Source organism: Lonchura striata, chromosome 3, assembly GCF_046129695.1.
Source record: "Lonchura striata isolate bLonStr1 chromosome 3, bLonStr1.mat, whole genome shotgun sequence".
NCBI lineage: Eukaryota > Metazoa > Chordata > Aves > Passeriformes > Estrildidae > Lonchura > Lonchura striata.
In genome coordinates, this window is record NC_134605.1 from 4,975,013 (window position 1) to 4,998,545 (window position 23,533).

Here is a 23,533-nt window from a genome sequence, read left to right on the forward strand (position 1 = left end):
ATTTCAAAATTAATTTCCCTTTCTTTGGCAGTTTTATTTTGTGGTTTGGGAATAATCATACAAAATGAACACTACAAATGAAAATTCTGGATTTATTGAGGTCACTAGGGCAACTCCTACTGATTTCAAGTGGGCCAGGGCCTCATTTTATGAGGAAGTCTCGGGGAGAAAATAAATTCAGTCTTCTAGAAACAGAGCAACATGCCAAAAAGCCTTCTCTTAATTTTATTTTGAACATGGTCGCACTGCCATCTGAGAAAACAGCTCCTTTCATTGCCTTCAGGAAATCAGCAGGTAGTCCTGCTGCCAGTGATTTCCTGCAAGCATGCAAGGACAGGCTGGCTTTCAAATCCACTCCTTTTCACCATGGCCTGATACTGCTGATGGGCTCAGCTGCCCATCGTGTCTCACCCTGGGCCAGGATCTTAGCTCCCACCAAGTGCTGGGCTTGGGACATCCCAAAGGCTCTCTGAGCTTCCTTAAGCTTGCCCTGGGCTGTAGGATAGCTTGCTTGGCCAGGAAATACTACAGGTTCCTACACTTGAGAGCTGAGTATTCAGACAGGACCTTGCTCTCATGAGCAGCAGCAGCTGCGTGCTCCTCAGCAGCTTCCAACCATGGGGGAGCAGGGAGCCTTCTCCATCAAGCAGGACAAACAACTGAGTGCACCTCTTGGAATCCAATTCCTCCCAAGTCAGAAACATCCTAGCACTCTTTCCTTCCACTTCAAACTTCCTTTGTTGCTGGCACAAATAAACACGTGATTCTCTGCCTCAGAAAGGGTGCAATAGACTGACACTGCTCTCCCCAAAAATCACGTTCCAAAGCAAATGTCTTATCACTCCCATCATAGTTCAGGCAGAAGCAAAGGACAAAATGTCTTTGGATGACACAGGCCATCCTTCATTCATCTTGTCCACTTAGTTCTGGCCTTTTTTCCAAAGCATCTGAGGCTGCCAGCATGGTCCTTGCTGCACCACATCCCACTGATATCTGTAGTGTCATCAGTACAAAGCACAGGACAGTTCCTGCTTGAAGCCAGTTCCAAATGAGAAGTGTTGGGCACGTAAGAGAACTTGGATCCAGAATGGAGCAGTGCGGTGCCAAGTACTGAAATAAGAATTCTAGAAAGGCAACTTACCCAAAGTGGCAAATTTAATGCCTGTAAACATGCTTCAATCAGAATTTTGGATGAGCTCTGAAGGTATTGATTTTTTCTGGGGTAGACCTCCTCAAATTTCCATATCTCTCTATCCAACTGTATTTTTTATCATTAGCTAGTAATATATGAAAGGTCTTGGAGATGGACATCATGGAAGTGAGCCTTTAAAAGTGACCTTTAAAGTCAGTGAAGTCTCAAATCTTAAAATGAAGTCTCAAATCTCCTGGAAGAAAATTGTTAACACTCAGAATTCTGAATAATATTATATAATTAACTTTTCAGCAGAGAACAGCCTGTTGGTACTAACCATGTCCTTTCTGATACATCAGAGACTGAAAAGAATGGCCTTTCCTGTGCCAACTGTCTTTTAGAATAAACAAAAGGCCCTTCCCCTTCATCTCCACATGCTTAATAATATTAATAGAACATGAAAATATTAATGCTAGTAGACAAGGTCTTTCATAAGGTACATAAATGAATTCATTCACTCTAGCTCATTAGCTTAATCGTCAACCTTTTTACAATGTAACTGATTACCATTTTCATTGTTCTTTGATTCTCCTTAGACTTTTACTTCTTTGGGGATCAAAAGATCTCTGAATGCATAAGCTCAATAAATATCCTTGCACAACTGTACAACAATAGGAACTGTTAAAAGAGATAACTAAGGACTTTCACAGATCATGCTTCAAAGATACTGCAGGAAACAACAATTTAAGAATCATTTTTATTTTTAACATGATTATACACATTCATGAGTCCAACAAGATCTGCACTGTGACATTAAAGATACAGTACAATAACATTCAACATGAGGTACTAAATATATTTATATATATATCTGTTCCTTTATAAATAATGCTGTAAGCCTGCTAAGGTCAAACACTGCTTCAGCACAAATGGGTGCTGGGACCTGAAGTGAGCCAAGTTTATCACAACAACAACCAAAAAAAAAAAAAAACAAAACAAAACAAAAAAAAAAAACCAAAAAAAAACAAACCCAAAATAGTTCAGTGCAATAAGTGGGTAGAAATTAAAGGGTTTACTTAAATACTATTTTAGATATGCAGAAAGTATATTACATTATACTCTCTTATCACAGATTCCTCTCACCGGCAAATCAAAGATACAAGTAGCAAAGACAATCAGGAACAGTTCAGACAGAATCTTCCAGGTGATTTCTATCGACATTATGTTTACATTCCAGGCTGATATGGCTGATGCTTGCAAGCTGTAAATCAATATATTCAAGCTTGGGTGCTTCTGCTAAACCAACCAAATCACACTGAGACACCTACTGAAGTGCCCTGATGTCCCAAGGTGAGTGGCACTGGCCACCTTCTTACATCCCAGTACTTGTTAGCATCACAAAGTGCTCAGAAGCAAGTTATCCTGTGAGCATTCAAAGGTGCTTTGGATGCCTTTGTTTGATCACCCATACTTGAAACCTTTCCTGGCACCAGCTCCCAAAACCCGGAATGGATTCAGAGGAATTAAGCTAGAGGTTGCTTTCATCCTACCTCGTCAAAAAGACTTAATAAAAAATGAAATTAAAATAATTAAATAACAGCTTATTTTCTACATATTACAGCTACAGAGTATTCTGATCTCTGAACTTCTCTTCCAGCCAGTGAACATAGCAGATATGTCACCTTTATTTGCAGATAAGTCAAAATGAATAATAAATTCAAAGTGAGAACCCGAGACTAGGTAAACCAATGCAGTACTCTCTGACTTGTCCCACCAGCTGTAGCACGTTTTTCACCAAGCAAATTGGAATGCAGCTTGCTACCACAACCTGTCAATCTGCTTATCACTCTGAGTAATTACATCTGCATCAGCCACTTGCTGTAGAAAAATTTAATCAGATGATTAGCATCTTTCTCTGCTTTGAAATGTATGTAAATAAATGGAACTGCTGCTCAGATGTTGCCTAAAAGTAGATGACCGTTACCTCATCACAATCTCAGATTCCTTTCTACATCTCACAGCAACCCTTTCTCCACTCCACACCATTTACATTCTTGTCTATTTTCAGTTGTAGATATAAGTAACTGGAGGCTTTTATAAATCTCTCCTTGGGAGTTTTCCACAGAGCATTCTGTTTAGATTTCACAAACAGTCTGGATTATGTACATCTGTTACAAAAAACCAAAACATTTTTCTATGTATTTTGAGGGTATTTACATTTCAGAAAGAGAGCTGCTGACACACACATGTATGTATGTATACAAAATATTAAATGCTAAGATGGATGAAAGGCATAAATTCTGTGGAGTACTTTTTTACCTGGCTCTCTTTTTTATTACCTAGAGATCTGGGCTTTGACTACACTCCACTTTTCCTTACTGCAGATGGTATTTTGGACACTACAAAGATGCATTTTGGCACTTTCTGATGGCCGAGGGCCAGGATTTCAACCATCAAGCAACACTTAGAGTAACAGTATTAAACTGGTAAAATAATATGAGAAAAACATTTTTATTACAGAACTGACAAGTGAATTTAGGGTTATGCTATATTAATGTGTTGATATACCATAACATTAATCTTCAGCAGGTCTAAAGAATCATTTGGTCCTCTCATTTTGTAAAAAGGTACACAACAAACAGAACCCATTTCAGAGGTGAAACAAGATGCTTTACAATGGGCAGTGTAGCCTTTGAGGAATAACTGTCCCATTGCAGTGATGAAGGATTTTCTGATGTTTCAATAATACCTATAGTTCTTATTTATACTGGTTCCCTGCCCTCATACAAGGAGAATCCCTCATACTTTTGTAAAAATGATACAGACATGTAACTTCCTGTTACATCATCAAAAATGATACAGACATGTAACTTCCTTTGGGGGGGGAAATCTCAGGCAAGGAAAAGGTTCTAGACCACATAATCCTCTGATTGATGTGTAGCCATAAGCAATTGCAAGAGCTCCAACAATAATCCAATAGCAGAGACTTCTTCCTCCTCACTGCAATTGGATGGTATACACTAAGTGTAATATGACCACAGCTGGGAATCTTCTGTCTTTGTCTAAATTTCAACTCGTAATAAAAAGAAAAAAAAAATCTCCTCTTACAGAAAAAAATCCAAATCAAGATTGATACATTCTTTTGTTTCTCTAAAATCTGCCTCTACCATGTTTAGGAAGAAGAAAAAACCCAAACAAAAAACCCCAAAAAATTACCCTGCATCAGATGATTGATATAAATTCCCATTTATTTAGCAAGGATTCAAAGAAATGCTGTTTAAAGAGTAGATCAACTCCAATGTAGCAAAACCTGGGTCATGGGAGTAGAGTTTCAAGAGCTGCATACACAGTTTGAACACATGCAAGTACTTCCTTACCTTCAAGGTGGGATTCCTAGAAAATGAACTCCAAGGGCAACTTGCCCAGCCCACATCCCTTCCTCACCGTGAACATGAACATGCACTGGGGATAAGGCCAGTATGCCGTGGAGCTTCCTGAAAGAAGCTTCCTTCTTCCCATCTTCCCCTGGAGCCATCCCAAACAGTTGGCTACAGGAGAATCTCACAGGATGAAGGTTTAAACTTGTGCTTTTTCTGCTTATAACTGAAGGACTTCTTCCAGCCCCCATGTCAAAAGCAGCTTGGTTTACTGGAATCTCTAAAGTCTGCAGAGCAGACAGCAGAGAGAGCTACAAAACAAGACTCTTCATTTTCTATCCCTACCTCCCCAATACAAGCAGAAGGCAGAAAATGGAGAAAGAAAAAATAGATGAATGAAGACAGCGTTTAGTGAGATACAAGAGGGGGACGTCCTCTGGTGGTTCACCAGTGCATCAAAGAAAGGGTCAGCATCACGAGCAAACAGGCACCCCTCTGACAAAGCCTTTAAAACTTACTTGTTTCTAAGAGCTTCCAATTTAAATATTACACTTAATCACCAATGATGCTACAAGTATTGCAAACCAGGAACTTGCCCACAGCACTTAGTCACATATTCCCTGTACTGATCACATATCTGCAGATAAAAGCTAAGAATCAGTAGACCTGAACCAGACAGGCTCTTCATAGCAAAATGCTTTGTATCCACACACTCCCATTCAAGCATAAAATATGAGTTCGGGAATTTGTCCTCCCTGTACCCCTGTGCCATTTGTACTGTCCGAGGAGCACTGAAACTGAACAGTCACCTTGCCACACTGAACTTCTGTCATTCCTTCTTGTCCAAAATAGCTGAGTTCATTACCATCCAGAATCACGCTTGCTGTGTAAAAGGTGTCAGGCTCAATCTGCACTGGATACTCAAACCACACAGGAAAAGTGTTACTAGAACCATCTGAGAAGTATTTACTCAAGTTCTGGCCCAGGATAACTCCTTGTCGCTTCAGTTCAATCTTAGCACTGTACTCTGCTGACCCACAGCTGGAGCCGTAGAGCCCAAAGCCAGCAATAAACACTCTCTTATCGACAGCGAACTGGATGCTGTCACAGCGGCCCCGGTAGCGCCACTGGTTGCTGCGGTAGGCGCAGGACTGGAAGCGGTGGCAGCGCTGCGGGACGAGGCCTTTGCGGGGCTTGCTGACAAACTGCAGCTCTGGTTTCTTGGCAGCCGTGTACCAGAGGAAGATGTCGTTGGTTTCGTTCAGAGTCAGGATCCCGGACTGAGCGGCGCCGTTGGCGAAGTCGTCGAGGGCCATGGTAGGAATGCGGATCAGGTAGAGAGCCTTGCCCAGCACCTTGCGCTTGTTCTCGATGGTGGCCGTCAGCTCTTGTCGCTGGCACTCCACTTCAGCCCAGTTCAGAGCTGCCTCAAAAACAACAATTTCTTTGGCATTCAGAGTCTCCCTTCGGAGAATGCTTTCAAGTGTCTGAAAATCAATGTCACAGAAGCCCTCAGACTTCAAAGCGAGCTCAGCTTGGGCATCAATCACTTCCCAGCAGCGCTGGGTCAGGTCAGGTTCCTCGAATAAGCAGCTCTGGGAAAGCAGCACACAGGCATTCTTTGCACTCAGACTTGTCTCGAGAAAGTTAACGCAGGCACGGGCCAGGTGAGGGACAATGTACTTCTTGGCAGCATAAAGAGTGGCCAGGACAGTGTCTGCGGCCAAATCGATCTCATCACAATAGATGTACCTGAAATGAAGCACACAGGTGTAATGCTGCTGCTTAATGCAACACCAGTTTGTCAACAAGGAACACATACAAAATCATAAAGAATATTTAAATGACTCCACAGTAAAATCAAGCAGTGCTTTGGGGAGTATTGATTAGGCCCAGAAAGAAAGTATAATAAAAATTCATTTAAATCTAAATTAAACTTTCCATTTGGAGTGCATGCTATGAAACAATTGTTTAAAAAACTGTGGCCCCTGCAGCTCTGTGCTCCTTCCATACAAGTCTTGGCTCCCAGGCAGGAGCTCCTGCAGGGCTGCCTCACTTGGTTACCACAGGAGTCTGGAACATGTGCTGTCAAGAGTCCTTGGGTTGCCTGTCCCCTGATGGTGAACCGTGGTTTACTAAGCTGTATGAACAAACACTGGAACAAGTTTGTGGAGAGTAACTAGGTAATCTAAGAGAAATGCTATTTAAGTATATCAGGTGCTATCAATTTCTGTAACTACTGGATTGGGTTCTTTTCAGAAGTGACTTTTTTGGTTTTTTTCTTCAAAGGGTTATGAAACATATCGGAAATGGAAGATTTTCAGGTTTTTAATGCTCACAACATCCTAACTCAACAAGCACAGCATTTTCCCTCTGTCTCACTGCATAAGGATGAAAAAACCTTTATTGCTATGGCAGTGTGGTGGAAGAGATGAAGGTGAAATTCTATTTATGTGACTAAACTGCTGGGATTCATTGCTCAGAGAAATGAAGCATTGTACAGTTTGTTCTTTTCAATATCTCATGCTTCAGGGCTCCATTTGCAGCTGGTGAATGCAACGTGCTAAAATCATGCCAAATGCAATTTCACTCTTCACAGGGATAAGCAAGACTTGATGGTTACAGCTGATAAAATTGTCTTCCTCCAGAAAAGCTTAAGTTGTATGCAGCCCTGTACGAATTAAAATTTTCTAGTTAGCAGGTTTCCTTACACAATGAGTTTTCTGCAGAACAGATGTGCCTATAAAGAGGAATTAGTACCTACACTGATCTGATGATAGTTGTAAATAACTATTTGTATTTTTGCAGCTGTAAGATAGTATCCTCCATGCTGCACTTGGAAAACATGCAGAGGAGATACTGCTCCAGCTATGTAAAATCTAAGAGGTTACAGAGAAAAGAGAAAACTTACATAGAGCAAAGCTTATTTTTAGTGTTTACTTCTTGGTTTCAGCCTATTTGTGAAACCAAAGAACCCATCTGTATATCAATGGTTACAGGCTCAGCTCCTTTACTGCCCAAAAAAAATTCCACTTTCAATTAATTTGTTTTTATGATTCTCCTCATTGCTCTCCTACTCTTTCCTCCCTTCTATTACTTCTCTTTGCCCGATAGTACAAGAGAGAATGATGAGATCTGTTTTAAATTGAAACAGTTCAAGAGTTGCTATTTTAATATTCCTGAAAATAAAGAACTAATATCATTGATGTACAGCAGACACAGCACAGATCAATTGTCAGCAATGCTCCACACCTCTTACTCTGCCAATGCACCTCGGCTCTGGTTTGCAATTACTGATATTTTGGTTTCACCCTGTTCTCAAACACAGGATTCTGCCAGACCACAGGGTTTGATGGTTTAGTAACACATTTAGCCTGGGATGAGATGAGATCACAGTTCTAACTTGAACAGTCAAGACTGAGATAAGATATAATACATTAATGCACCAATTCAGTTTGGCAGCTAGACTGTGCATTTAACCCTGTTTTTAAAACTGTAGAGGACAGTCAAAGCAGTTTTACTGGGAGAATAACTAATGTCTACCTGTCATAGTATTTCCTATGTTACATCTGGCAATAGCTTGTTTGTTGTCAGAATGCCCGCTGTATAATAAAACACAAAAAATATTTATGCCATCAGAATTCATTTGCCTGGGGGGAAACAAACCAAACTTCTCGAGCAAGACGTCAAAACCAAAAAACCAAGGCTAAATATATTTTCTGACAAAGTTTATGATGCAGAAAGAAGCCTGTGAAGGAGAGGCTGCTTTGGCATAGGTAAAGTCTTTCTGTAGCAACATAGCCTTGCCATCCATGGCTCACAGCAGTTGCAGGAAACACTCTGGGATGGTTTCCCAGAGTGAGAGCAGTGAAGAGGACAGTGGCTCCCCCTAAGCTCCACATGCAGTGGATCCTGTGATTAGGGGATGCTGCACTGCTGAGCAACATCCCTGTGCCTTCCCTGCACCATCCTGGTGCTGCAGACCCTGGGGCACTCTGCAGCCTGACACACTGCATCAGGGAAGACACCACTGGCAGGGCTATCTCAACAGCCACACAGACCACAAACTGTTTCTGGTCTTTACGTTTTTTTCAATAAAAGCTGAGAAGGTGAAGAATCCCATGGTTCTGGCCATGCTCTCTTAGATAGTTTCCTAAATTGCCATGGGCTAAATAATATGCCAAGACCTAGATGTCAGTATTAATACTCTTTTCTGCACACATTTCTTAATGATATTCAGAAAGCATTCAGTTTTTATACAGCACATCATGTTTAGCCACAGTGAAATAGATTAGCTGTTCAAAAAGAAAGAGGGGCCGGAAGAACCCAAGTATCTTGTATTTGTGATTTGTAAAATTCAGCATGAAAGTGAAGTGTAAGTGAGCTCTGCCACAAAATCAAAAAGGCTCAAAGCAAAGATCCATAACACATCTCCCTACCTAATGTCACATCTTAACTTTGTATTCCAGGTCTACAGAACAGATGTGCAGCTCTTCTGGCAACTACCAATATTTGCACAGAGCACTCCTGATGTTGATTAACCTATAAGAACTCTATAGGCAACTTTGAATGTTCATCTATTATGCCAGTGAAATGTTAAAAATGAAAAAGAAACTCTTCTGTAATCACAAGTTAATCAAAACAATCTATGAAATACAATAAATTACTAGCTAGTGATTATATCATTACTTGCAAGAAAACCTGCAGCATATTAAAGGGATATACTACTGATGTATTTTTTTCTACAGGAAAGCAACAGAATTTATTAAAGCTGAAGAAAAAAAAAAACAACAACTCAAAGCCACATCATTTCATATGATAGGGCATTTCTCCTCAATAATCAGAGTTTACAGATACATTTAAGGACAATTCAGCAGGGAAGCTGCTTCATTATGCCCATTTAGGAAAAGAGAGCATTTCTTATGCAGTTTGCAAGAAGAAAAATAATGATCACATAAACTGACTTGTTTTCCTTGTCAGATAAAATTCCCTATTCATGTAAACAGCCTTTTTATCACTTTTCAAACACATCATAAAGAGAAATTTATTTTTCAGAGGCTATGCTGAATAACTTAGGGTCATTTTTCTAAGACAAGACCTGTGTACTGCAGGTTTATAAAAGAGCTGTAATGATGTCAATCTTCGAACCTAGCAATTTAGTGGGTCTGAGGGGGCTTTGTGCATACATTTTTAACTTTTCTCTATGCTTGCAAAGTAGAGGAGTTGATTTGGGGTTTTTTGTTACAGCTGACAAATCTTTTTAGTAACTCCATTCCTTTGTGTAACATTTAGTGACAAATCAGATCGATAGGCATTACAGTACACAATGTGCCCAAAGATCCCCTGTCAAAGTCATTATTTACAACTGCCTACATTAGTCTAATATGTGCGTGCCTGGAAGTACAGGGGGAGAGCAAAAATAGGTGAAAGTTTAAAACACAAAAAGAGGAGTATTTCAAGCAACTGCTTTCTTTCAGTTTATATGCAAGTTCATCTATGACATTGGCAGTGTATGTATACATCAGACAGGAACACGTATCCAGCAGATGAATGATGCTTACTTCAGCATTGCAAGAAAAGCAGCAGGCTCAACATCTGGTATACGGATTTCATCTTTGTCCTCAGCAAGCTCTCCATAAAACATTGCATGGAATACAGAGCTCCCAACAGCCAGGACATACTGTTGAGAAAGGGAAATCTTATTTCATGCTTTGAACTGAAAACACTGCCAACACAAACAATGTGGGAGAGCCACTCTGAGCATACTGGGCTGCACTGACAGGCTCTACAGACACACTTCAGTAAGAAATTAAGTCCAAGTTAAGAACAACTTACACGTTTTCCTTGTATTTTACTCTCCTGGGCATAGATGCATTAGCTACTGGAAAACACTCAGCTCCCCACAGAAGTTAATTATTTCTAGGAAATCTCAAGAGCAGTATTAATCAACAGCACAAAGCAGTATTCCTAACTCTACTGCCTTAGCCCAACAAATGTGCTGTTTAACTAAAAACACAAAGAAAAGCTAGGGAGAGATTATCCCACTGCATGTAGCCTTTCCAAACACAGACTGCTGCTTGTCCCAGAAGAGCTGAGCCTCCCACGCTCTGTCCTGCTGTAACTGTGGGAGCTCCCTCTGGCTCTCCCCACCCGAGCAATCATGCAGCTGTTGCTTACTTTGTGTCCTGGCAGCCGCTGGGTCCCACCTGGTGGCCCGACCACAAAATGAACATCTGCCATCAAGTCATTGTTGAACATCACTGCATTTCTACAAACAGAGGTAGTATGTTAATTTGTGGCACCCAGACACTCTCTCCACATGCCCCAGACCCAAGAAATTTGATTTTTTTAACAACTTCAAGTTGCTTGTTAGCAAAAAGAAGCAGGTCACACTTTGCTTCCAGCTACTTTACACATCATTGCACAAATATACCAGAAAAAATACTAAGGAGGTAAAAGTGTTTCTGCTCTGTGCAGGTGCAATAAAATAAACCCCCAAACTGCTGAGAACTTTCCAAGAAGTGGAAATCAAAGTCCAGAGCACTTATCATTGAAAATTCCCACTGAGGTCTAAAAGGAAATCTTTATGGCTATGCTGCAGCTTTTAGCAACGTTTTTATTAACTCAAACAGATGCACTGACTGGAAAAGAGATATTAAAATATTTTTCCATTACCAAAATTCTTTCCCACACACACATACAGGGACAAAAAAGCCCAAACAAATAAAATATAACCATGTTTTCTTCAGCAAACAAATGCATTCTGGACATTTTCCTACTTTTCACCCCTTCATTCAAACACCAAAAAAACTGCCCTGAACTTACCTCTCTCTGATGGTTGGATAAAGTCCTTGCCAATTAGGTGCAGGAATAGTGTTGTTGTTATTGAGATTTTGCTGATGGTACTGCTGGACAGCAGTTGTATTAGTATTAGCTGGTTTCTTTCGGGGAAAAATATCAGCAGCCATCTTCTTCTTCTTTTTGGTCTTCAAGGTAATGATTTCATAGCAAACTGGAGGCAATTTGCTGTTGCTACTGCTACTGCTATTTCCTTTCTTAGAGCTCTTCTTAGACCTGCTCTTGACCGTCTCTGGAAGCATCAAGAAGAAGGTGAGACATTTCATGTTCTTTCCTTTCTCATCTACCATCAGTATATCCGTGTGAAAAGACCGACAGCCTAACTAGCTAGGAACATTTAGGAATGCATGTGGAAGCTCTAACACCGAAAGCAGCAGAGCTGAGAGTCTGCTTCTTTTCCAGCAAGACAAGGTGACCTTTCCAGCACCCAGAGTAAGAACCCGAGTTTAAGTTTGATCCAGTACTTGAACCGTTAAGTACATCCCCATCATTCCCGCCAGCTCGCTCTCTTTCCAGCTTTGCCGATGGCGAACGGGCTGGCAGCGCTGCGGGCCGGGCGGAGGGCAGGAGCAGCGCAGGGTGGCAGTGCCAGGCTGCCGGCAGCCCAAGTTGTGCGGAGGCGCTGGGAGCGGAGCAGGAGCGGCCGTGTGCCGGAGCCAATGGCTGCGGGCACGGAGCGCGACTGGGCTCGCACGCAGCGACACCGACCGCAGCCTGCGCCGCTCCCCTGCAGCCACGGCAGCGCTCCCGCAGCTCCCACGCAGCCGGCCGGAGTCAGTGGCACATCTCTGTGCGGCTGTGAGCTCTCCTCGGCGCCGCTTCGGTTTTCACAGGCGAAGCAGAAAAAAGTTGAACTCGGGTAGAAAGATCTATTTATTACCGTGGGAGCTATTTGCACGGGCATTCGATATTAGCACAGCTTCCTCTGCCTCTAGCATTCCCACAAATGCCTCCTGTGAGATCTGTTCGGCGGGTGTGCGACAGATATCAGAAACGAATTAAAGCAATCGAGCAGCAGCACAGACAGCGATGCAGCCAAGCAATCCCTTTCAGCGCAGCTTCTACTCCAGTGTAACATGAACAGGGATGAGGTCACAGCTTCAGCTTTAACTCCTTCTGTTTCCAGATAACATAACAGCCTTTGACAGGGGTCCCAAATCACTAAGCAGTGCTAATTAAGCCAGCTTACACCAGACATGGCTGCACCGTATCAGAAGAAAACTTCTAGATGTGTAATCATATTAAAGCAAACCGGAGTGAATATATTTAATCAGTATTTCAAAGCATTAAATGAAAGGGTCTGAATAATTTAGAGAGTCTCAGGCAAAAATCACTCCTTGAGATGCAAACAGTCTGATTTTATTCACAAATACTTTCTGAAATAAACAGGATATAAGCTATGCCAACCAAACCATTTAAATAAGTCTATTTTTTAGTCATTAGTTTACTCAGAACTTAAATTTAGATCAGATTTCTTTAATAGCAGTCAGATGTATAGCAAACCCACCAAGTAAGCATAGCCAGTTAGAAACAAACACAGGGAAGTAAAAAATACGTGGTATGAAGTACCAACATATCATACCCTAAAATACTCAACACCTTAAAATACGGGAGAGCAGAAAGTTAAAATATTTTTTCATAACTACTTTCAGTTTTAAAGAAAAAACCCTCTGCTTTCAAAGCTAATTTAGCTACATTTTGCCTTAATTAGTTTTGCTGGACAAGAGTACAGCAGGGAAATTAAAGTGAGAAAAGGTTGGTGAAGAAATCTTGTTGAAGCCCCTGACAAATCTGCCACTGACTCAAACAGAAGTATTACTCAGGCTGTTTATTCAATCTCCATCCCAACTGCTTGAATCACAGCTGTGGCTGTGTAACACACACTCAGAATGTCTTTAACCTGAGGATATGCTGGTATTTCAAAGATTACCAGGTCTCCTTGGGAGATGCTCCACTCCAAGCACTCACTGCACGCCCCAGCCATCTGGAGGCTTTGCTGCAGTGGTTGGGGATGATGCCATTCCCAGACACATCTGTCCTCTCTGTCTGAAGGCACTGCTTGTGGAAGGGGGAAACACAGGGAGACGTGTCCATGGCTCAGCTGCTACATTTCACAATCCCACATCTTAGTGCAAAATGTCCTTGACTGCTGCTTTAAAGGAAGCTGGTGGGTTATGCCTGAAAGGCAGAGACATGTTCCTAAATACATTAAGGGGAGGTTATGTAACTTACAAAGAAATATTTCTAGCAACCTTTTCTTTTTCCTCCACACATTTTCTTTTTTATCTGCAATACACTGATTAGAAAGGGAAACTAAAAACCTAAACCATATTGAACTATAGAGAGGGAAAAGAAGGGGTAAAGGAGAAGAAACACATCCCACAGATGGGATCTTCTAACTGCTCACAGCTGAGTTTATAAAAGGAACACAGCAGGTATTCCCAGCACAGAATTTGAGTTTGTGCAAGTTTTTTTTTTCCTCTCCTTATGTAAATTTCCAGCCCTTCCAATTACAACAATAACTCTTTTGCCACTGCACAGGACAAACATTTCAAAAGGAAGAAATCTTTAAAAAACGTCTTAAAGATACAGAAAACCATAGACTCCAGAAAATGTGGTTCTCAACATTGCAGTTGGCAGAAGGCAAAAGACAGCAGAGTTTGGGAGATTTGATTGCCATTCCACAAATCCATTTTATAGTCCCCCAAAGTATATATAAATCAAGGTCTTGGCAGATTTCTTCAAACCAATGGCCAGGACAAATCCAATGATTTTACACACACACCACATAAGGTCAGTGGGAGGCTACAGGAGATAAAAAGAATGAGGGACAGACTGACCAGTTAACTCCATGTGGGAAAGACAGATTGTAAGCATGAACCGACAGGAATCCACCAACCTTTGAGTTCTGGAGAATAACACACATACACAGCACATTGTGCTTTCTGGGAAAGGAAAGGAGAGAGAAGCTGCAGCTGAAGCATGTTCTGCCTGAACTCAGAAGTCAGACACACCCCATTAGACCAGAAGTATCTGCACTACAGGATAAAAAAAAAAATCAAGTCCAGTAAATAAAAAGCCATTATCTGCCTGCTCTTAAGCCACCTACCAAACTACTCCAACTAGAAAATAGCACAGATTCCAGAATAGAATCTAAATAGATTTAGATTTTCATAGAATTTCTGTGAAAAACTGCAAACCTCTTACAGGTTCATACACCTTCCACTGCACTTCATCACCTCAGGAACTAAGTCTCATAAACTACTCATTAGATGGATGTGAAACAGGAAAAACAACCCCAAAAGAATTACTGCTGTTCTCTGTACATATGGTGTTTGTGGTAATTGGGCGTGGGGCTGCAGCCCAGCCTCATCCCCAATGGGCACAGCTGTAAGAAGCAGGTGAGCAGCACTGACACAATGAGCCACGGAGTGCCCAGGGCACTGAGCAACCACCAAAGGGCACAGAGGGCACACAGGGGCACTGCATAGCATCAGGGGTATAAAAGGTTGGGCTGAAGAACAAGAAGGGCAGATGCTTGCAGCTTTCTGCTGTGGTATGATGTTACTCTGTCTGGGCAGATGCCTGAAGCCTTCTGATGCTGTATGGTGCTACTCTGTGTTGTGGCCGTCTGGACTGCTGCGTCTGCTGCGACAATTCTCACTCTCTATTCCTTCTGTTTTGGCAGCAGCTTTCATTTCCTTTCATACAACGGTGTTTTATTATTTTACTATACAAATATTGTTAATGAATTTAGAAATTAATACCCTGGCAGTCAGTAAAACAACCCACGAACTACTGCATGCTGAAAACCAGTCAAAATCCCCAGTTTAGATCAGTCTGTCTCCAACAAGAGGATCAAGGAAGGTCACCTTCTTTGACTCATAGATCTGTTTCTGAAATCTTATTAACAACCTGCTCCTAATCTTCTTCAGCAAGTCTCATTTTTCTTCATTAATTATATATTAACAGAACTAAACTTGATATATACAACTGAGAAAAAGGGAAATACAGTTCTTCAAAGGCATGTTACTTTTTATTTTACAATATTTATAAAATTTATATTTAGTCATACCAGAAATAATTCAAGTTAAAGAATATAGGAAATTCCATACTTAAATCTTTAAGCTGGCCTAATGGGTATTCAAAATGCCAGAAGAATTAAGCAAAAGACTATATTCCCAATCTGAAATAATACACATCAAGTTACGTGTCCCTTCCAAAACATTAGGAGCAGGTTATGAGCCCTTGGATATCAGTTCCTGACTAAACATTGTGAAGTGAAGCAGCAATTTTGCTGTTCAAACCCAAGTGTATGCAACACACCTGCCATCCCAGCTTATTTATCCCTTAAGAACATAATATAACTTGTGTGGCACAGGAGGCACAGTATAGCCCAGCTCTTGGTACAACTTTTAATAGCATGTTACTACTATAATTATGCCTTTCTAAAGATAACTCCCAATTAGGGAAATCAGTTTAATTTCCAGACCTGATGGGAGTATTCTTCCTTATATTTCATCAATTTCTCCTGTTGCAATAGCAAGGATACCAAAGAGTTTCTATTTTTTTTTCTCCTTCTAATAAGCTGACTTTTTGTACATCTCTCATTTACAGGCCTTTTTCTCCATTTTTCTCTGTTTAGTACTTCATGTAGTAAGATTAGCTACACAGTTCTATAAAAAACAATCTTTCATTAAAATTCCTAATTGTTTATTACAACCACATCATGAATAAAGGAATGAATCCTTAGTAAGCAATGAGGAAACACATACATTTATTTTTCTGTAAAATTGCCAAGTGTCTTCTTTGGCAGTCACTATGCATATGCAGTATTAACAGTTTAAATTCTGAATTTCCCCCACAAGGAAACAAATTTCAGATGACACATCTTGATTAAACAAAATAAATACACAATGTTGCCCTTTAACAAATCTACCTGTCTGTCCACTGCTAGCTTTAATTGAATTCAAGTTAACTTCAAGTGCTCATTTAAAAATAGAATATTCATGTTCAAAAACTAACTAAACCAAAATAAAACCTCAATAAATCAAACACACACAGCTGTGGTGCCTTCTTCTGTTTACCTCCCTATGAATTATTTAGCCACTTGGAAGAGTCCTTCCCAATCACCATTCCAGCCCTTCTGTTTGTAAAAACAGATTTGGAAAGGGCACTGATAGCTCTACCCTTCATTTCCTCAAGTAAAAAAATGCATTGCAGTGGACAAAATCTTCCAATCTTCTCTCTCCTAAGTTTCTTATTGGCAGCACTGGAAGAAATTAAGATGGCATCTGCTTCTGTTGGCTGCATAGAAAAGCTGGCAATGATGTCTTAGTCAAGTCTTGTATAGAAAAAAAAAAAAAAAAAAATTAAAAAAGCAACCAAAAGCAGGAAGAAAGATGGGCATAATTGTAAAGGCTCTCAAAGAAGCCAAAATAGATGCTAAAAAAATAGCAATTACATCCCAGAATAGCAAAGAGGTGTGAAAGAGTAGAATAGTATCAGAGTAGAATTGTATCTTGAACAAAGACTAGAAGCTTCAAAAATAAAGTCAAAAACAGTTAAATACCATTTTTCTATAGAACCCATGCTACGCTAGCAACATACTTGTTACCAAATATTCTTTAGTGTTTATGAGGATTTAAATAGTTTGCAAAACATTATCCACTAACATAGCTTTTACTTTTTGTTCTTGAATGCCCTAAATGCTTCAAAGAAAACAAAAGCAGAAAGTCCTGAGAAGCCTAGTCAAAAAGTAAACACCAACTTACATAAAATAGAAACCTAAAGAATTAATATTCACAATTACTTTTTACTCCTGTAGTATTTCCTAGCATACAGCTGATACGTGGTATTTGTTTTAGTCTCTCTACCAAAGCAGCCTTTCTATTAAATCTTTTTAATATGTCATTAAGCAATATCCATTTTGAGACAAAGCAATCACAATAAAACATATAACATTAATATTTACTCCTATGTTTACCTGCAAATAAATGTGCACTTTCTTTGGATGGATTCCAAGTCACTTTGCATGAGCCTGTTCCTACCTCAACTGCAACATCATCTCTTCTCTTTTTTTCCTGTTACCTTTCTTGCTTAGCTGCTTGAAGACTGCAATTTAACTTCAGTGAGAGGTTGAACACATAATATTTATGTCCCAAACACTTTGCTATGCTGGGTCTTTTTCTTTAAAGTTAAAGGTTTTGTTCCCTAATGGACCAAAATAACGCATCAGAGTGAGGAAAATAAAGTTCAAAATTTTCTTGTATTGCCATTCTGATTTGAAGACCATGCCTGCTGCAGAAATTATAGTCCATATAAACCACAACTGTGGAAGGAAGGCCTACATTTAGACAACCTGCAATGAACAATATACTTGATCCCATTACAGTGAATCACCCCACAGACATTCTCTTCTGGGCATATGGTACAAAATAATGTCAAATGCTTCATTACAATATAAAATATATTATTTGACAAACATGCTAAGAGATATTCTCCAATATCATAGTTTGGGAGCTGCAGGAAGAAAATATCTCAGAGCAAAATTTGCAATGTATTCTACGTGCAGTAACTTGTTTATTGATAGTTCAAAGTAAAACAAAGAATTATAAATGAACTCTGTGAAGAGAAAACCTGAAACCACAAAATGATAATTCAATTCAAGGTCACAGGAGATAAACTGTTTTGTTACTAATTTAAAAGAGACAAATTATGCATTTGCTCCCCATCATGGCTACTCAAGCTTGTCCATTTTATTTCACATAGAGCTTTGCTCTTGACAGTCTGTGGGGTCAAAAAATAACTTCTTTCTTAGTGGCTTTATTTATTTATTTATAAACATGATATTGCAAACCTGAAAGCACTCAACCCTTTTCCTTAGGCAAAGGTCAACTTTAATTCTACTGTGCCTCCTACCAAAACTGACTGACAAAGGAAAGCTCAGATAGCTCAGGAAATTGGTAATGAGATACACTGGTTTTCATCTCTGGGTCACTAATTCTGAATTGACTAAGGTCAACAGTAATCAAAAGTCATTAGCATTTAATGATCTTTCAGTGCGCTGTGAGGAAGAAGCGAGTGATCTTAGCACACTTCAGAAAAACCACCACTACAATCAGCACTCACATGCTGCCTGCTTCAAGGTAGAGGTTGGCTCAGATGACTACAGACAGAACTTCCAATCTTGCAGACAGATCTCACCTCGGTAGACAAACCTTTTACTAATTTTAACTTGGCTCACTAACCATTATTTTCAATGGTTAAATTAATACAGGAATAGTTAAATTAATATGGGTTCTCTGAAGGGCAGGCTGTAAGCTGTCTGGTCCTGCTCCTGCTCCTTCACATCAGCAGCTCCCAAATGTCTTTGTTCCCCTGCACACAGCAAGTCTGAAGAATGCAAATGCAAACAGACCCTTCCTCAGAGAGGAAGGTTCTCACTTGTGAGAACCCATGGCATCAGAAGTAACTACTCCATCAGTAGTTCACAGAGGAACTGCATCACAGTTAATTATGTTGGTGTATAGCTCAAAGACTACATTTTTCATGTGCAGGTAACCTACATTCACCACATCACACCACTGTGTTGAAGCTCCCAGTGGGACAGAAGGGAGCAGAGGATATTGCTATGCTGCACAACCACACCTGCTCTGTGGCCTGCACCCTGCAGTCTCCTGGGGCTGTCATGGCAACACCTTCAACAAGAGCAAGGAAAACGGAGGGGACTTTTGGAGAGCTTAGGTAGATGTAATGTATGGGTCTATAACGGAAAACCACGTTGTGCCAATCCATAGTTTTACATCTAGGCAAGGTTAGGGAACATGCAGCTTAAAAACCCCACAGCAGATGAACAACCTGTGTGTTTATAGCAGCAGAGCATCACAGCTGGCAGCATTCAGTGTGTTAAAGAGGAAAAGTCTGGTACAGCATCTTGTTCCCACTGCATTTGAAATTAGAGAAGAGGAAAATCACAACAGCGAAAGAGGAATAGGTCAGTACCTTGGCAAACCAAGCCTTTGGTAAGAAATGCATTTTCAGCCACAGCGGCTCACGCTTCTCAAAAGTGAGAATTAAAACCAATGAGTAACAACTCTAGCAGTGATTTTACAATTGAATATTACCCCCAATTTTTAGATATGAGAAACTGATTACTGCTAACCTGAGCCTAATCCAAATAGTTTAAGGGATGGAACAGACATGACATCCATTAAACTGCACTGTCCTGAATGACTCTCCCTTCACCACACATGAGAAACTGTGTATCTTGTTACTTGGCCTTAACTGATTCCAGACTCTTCCAACACACACGGCCTCTGTTTGAATCCACAGGGAGATAAAGATGTTCCCAAATTTTTCTCTTATCCTCTGCTTGAGAAAAATGAAATTTATTTTCCTTTGCTGCACATAGTTCAGTCACACTTGCCTTCCTTAGTAGTCAGTTAAGCTTCAGTATTTCCATCAGTTTCTCCTTTTTACAAGTGAATGGCAGCTACTGCACCATCATGAATTTTCAAGAAAAACACATACGTACTGCTCAAATTCTGGTTTCAGAATATATTTTTGTGCCTTAAGATGTATTTGTCTATCAATGTTAGGATATCTTAAATATTCTTCTTCACAGTCACTCTGTGACACATCAGAACTGCAGTAGAGAAAAACTATGGAAGGGGCAAGTAAATAGAACAGCATAAGTAGGGACTGTACAAGATAAACATAAATACCAATTAATTTTATGTATTATGAACTTCTATATAATATGATAACTTTTACTTTTCCTGGGTATACATAGGGTAGTATCACTTTGGTCTCACAGAAGTGTAAAGGCAAAAGGCAACGAGCTCTAAGGAATCCTCACACCTCTCACACATGCAAACATGCCATCTGCCTGAAGGACTGCTTTCTTTTCATACTCTCAGAAAACCCTTGCAACCAAGCAGAGACAGGACAGCTCTAATTCCAAAGAAAGTACTTTTTAAAGACAATTACTCCTTCAAATTGCTTTGGATGTGAAGAGGAGAAAGTGTAGCTAGGGTGGTTATGGAGTGTAACCTGGTACATAAGTATCCCATCAAAGAACCATGTTATCAGCAAGTCACTCAGCCTGGTATTGAAGTGGTACATGATACTCTAGTGAAATATTTATTCAGGATATCAGGTAATCTCAGGCTACAGGGCTGGACAAGGTGATGTCTCTAGATACCTTCCAAATCTGTTTGTTGGTTGTCTTCACCCCACACAGCCAGGACAGACACCAAATACTCACAGACTGCCAATCAGCTCAGCTCCCCAGGGTTTGAAAATGCAAACACTTTCTGGATGTTGGACTGGCCTAGTTGTCACAGCAGCTTGCTGAGATAGCAAACTCAGAAAGGGCAGCAGAAAACAGATGAGCCAGGACCCAAAAATAGGAAGTTTGCAAGTTTGAATGCAGTGATGTCATACTTAAGCCTCCCCTCTCAGTTTCCTGACACACACATATAAAGTGCTTTTGTAACCAAGGTAGGGGATTGGAATTCAACTTAATGGCAGAAAACACAACCTTTAACAACTTCCACCACAAAAAGCTTGTAACCTTATCCTTCCAAGATTCCCAAATCTTATACCCCTTTTTTGCCTCATCAGCCCTTTGAGACAGAAACTGTTGCTTTATCACTCATTTAAATGCCTCACAAAACAGAGCTTCCACACCAGCTCAGGGACCCGAACATTTGTAAAACAGAACAACAGCCAGCCAAGTCCAAAGAGTTATCACAGACAGCATCATGGCAGAATCATTTTGAATTACCAAAGAAAGCTAATGCTGGCCATAAACAATATTCTGCTGCCAAAGTTATTTGCACAAGTTTCTACAACAGGTGATCTAAATTTCTTCTGACAACGTAACACATGGCCTATCATCATCAGACCTCTGTTTTTAGTGAGCCTATCCCTACGACTGCTGTTTTCATTGTAACTGGTAAATTTAGAAAAAAAACCTGCTCACAAGCTCTAACAAGCAAGTGGCCAAAACATAAAAATTATTGTTGCTACTTGCATTTTTTTCCCCCCCAGCCTTAAAGGGCAAGCTAAATGAATCCCACGTTGCTTCTGGAAGGTGTTTCCTCTGGGGCAGAGCTGACTGGCAGGGAAACATAAGGGAAATTATTGTGTAGTTAGCTGTGTACTTACTTACTTAGTGTACTTACTGTGAGAGATTTAAAATGGGGAAAAAAAAAAAGTAAGTACTACAGCTGACATTCAACTTTGGCAATCCTGCAGAACTTAGTTCAAATGGTGGCCCCGTGAGATTTGATTTGCAAAGCTAAATTACCCGGTAAACCCCAGATACTGCACACTGCAACATCCTGCACATACATTCTGCAGGAAATGGTGAGACCAGTTCTCTTCCACTAAAATAAAAGCTATTTTGAGCCTAACTTTGGCATAAAAGTTTAAGAAATGCCAAATAAAGTATTGTACACCTATAACCCATCACCATCTCTCTACAAAAAACAATAAAACCAAAAACGGAGCACAGATTAAAATTTAACACACACATCACATGCTGAGAACAAAGTACTGTGAGGACTTACTACAAGGAAAGAAATCCACACCAGCATTTCTCAGATGAGACAGACTGAATTAGGCATATTATTAACCACACTTTAGGAACACTTAGGTGTCTTAACTCCAACCCAAACTTTTCCTCGAACTTGCAACAACCCACTACTCTCTCCTATTTTAAAATGCAGCACTCAGAAAATTTCAGCACTCAGGAAACACTACAACGAATTGAATTTGTAAACCTCGAAGTTCACAGGTGGCTTTTTCCAAACAAAAACAGGATAATGGTGAATTGTAAAGGTGTGTGCCCTTAGATGAAACTAGCGAATCTTCAGAGACAGGTACAGCAAGAAGTTCGGCCAACAGCGTGGGGAAGGCAGGAGGCATTTATGCCAAACCGGCTGCAACTATTAATTGTTCCTCCGGGAAGGCTACCGAATTAATGCTTAAAGTACTTCTTCTACAAAAGAAGCTTTCCTTTAAGCAGGAGAAGAGCCGCCAAGCCCAACTTTGGGGCTGTTCCCCGGTGCCGGGGCTGCCCCGCGGCCCGGCCGCGAACCCCGCGCCGCTGCACGAAGGGCGGCGCGGGGACACCGCCGCCCGCCGGGGACACGCACCGCGACCGCGGCCGGCCCGGGCCGCGCCCGGGGCTCTTTGTGCGACGCGGCCGGGCGGCCCCGCTCCCCTCCCCGCCGGCGCTCAGGTGCGCCCGCCCCGCCCCGCCCCTCACGGCGGCGCCTCGCGGGGCGCATTCCCCGCCGGCCGCCGGGTCCGGGCGGGGCGCGGGGCCGGCCGCCGGGTCCGGGCGGGGCGCGGCCGCCCCGGGCCGGCGGCTCCGCACTGACCTGAGGCGCTGCCGGGGCGGCCGCGCGGCCCCTCCTCGCGCCGCCGCGCGCGCGCGGCCCCGCCCCGCAGCGGCGCGCGGGTGGCCACGCCCCGGCCACGCCCCCAAAGGGATGGGATTCCTGCGGGATGGAGCTCCTTCGGGATGGAGCTCCTTCCCCTTTCCTTCAGGATTGAATTCCTTTGGGATGGAGCTCCGTCAGGATGGAGCTCCTTCCCCTTTCCTTCGGGATGGAGCTCCTTGGGGATGGACTTCCTTCGGGCTGGAGCTCCTTTGGGATGGAGGTCCTTCAGGATGGAGCTCCTTCCCTTTTCTTTTGGGATGGAGCTCCTTTAGGATGGAATTCCTTCGGGATGGAGCTCCTTCCCCTTTCCTTTGGGATGTAGCTCCTTCAGGATGGAGCTCCTTCCCCTTTCTTTCGGGATGGAATTCCTTCGGGATGGAGCTCCTTCCCCTTTCCTTTGGGATGGAGCTCCTTCAGGATGGAGCTCCTTCCCCTTTCTTTCAGGATGGAATTCCTTCAGGATGGAGCTCCTTCCCCTTTCCTTTGGGATGGAGCTCCTTGGGGATGGAGCTCCTTGGGAATGGAATTCCTTCGGGATGGAGCTCCATTGGGCTGGATCTCCTTCGGTATAGAGCTCCTTCGGGATGGAGCTCCTTCCCTTTTCCTTCGGGATGGAGCTCCTTTGGGATGGAATTCCTTTGGGATGGGGCTCCTTCCCCAAGGGGCGGCCCCGCGGTGCAGAAGGGCCCTGCAGTCACCCCCACCGCTTC

General features: G+C 41.7%; 1 protein-coding gene across 3 annotated transcripts; it reads right to left on the bottom strand.

Annotated features, from left to right (window-relative positions):
- Window positions 1-1,875: 1,875 nt before the first annotated feature.
- BTBD3 (BTB domain containing 3) lies at window positions 1,876-22,802 on the bottom strand. Of its 3 annotated transcripts, none has more exons than XM_021527823.3 (5): window positions 22,761-22,802; window positions 11,335-11,599; window positions 10,687-10,777; window positions 10,071-10,189; window positions 1,876-6,261 (listed from the first exon to the last, which is right to left on the bottom strand). In XM_021527823.3, the coding sequence occupies exons 2-5, from the start codon at window positions 11,475-11,477 to the stop codon at window positions 5,229-5,231; spliced, it is 1,386 nt and encodes a 461-aa protein (XP_021383498.1). In that variant the 5' UTR covers window positions 11,478-11,599; window positions 22,761-22,802; the 3' UTR covers window positions 1,876-5,228. The 3 variants fall into 3 exon arrangements, with proteins under 3 accessions (XP_021383498.1, XP_031360087.1, XP_021383497.1); XM_031504227.2 differs by lacking the exon at window positions 22,761-22,802 and adding an exon at window positions 13,298-18,217; XM_021527822.3 differs by lacking the exon at window positions 22,761-22,802 and adding an exon at window positions 12,248-13,273.
- Between the last annotated feature and the right edge of the window lie 731 nt (window positions 22,803-23,533).

What these genes read in the sequence shown, in the direction of transcription:
- BTBD3 (XM_021527822.3), bottom strand. Translation starts at nt 12,305, where the DNA reads ATGCTAGAGGCAGAGGAAGCTGTGCTAATATCGAATGCCCGTGCAAAT. An exon ending in CCGTGCAAATAGCTCCCACG is followed by an intron (nt 11,600 to 12,247) that starts GTAATAAATAGA and finishes TGATGCTTCCAG; the next exon opens with AGACGGTCAAGAGCAGGTCT. An exon ending in TATCCAACCATCAGAGAGAG is followed by an intron (nt 10,778 to 11,334) that starts GTAAGTTCAGGG and finishes CTCTGTTTGTAG; the next exon opens with AAATGCAGTGATGTTCAACA.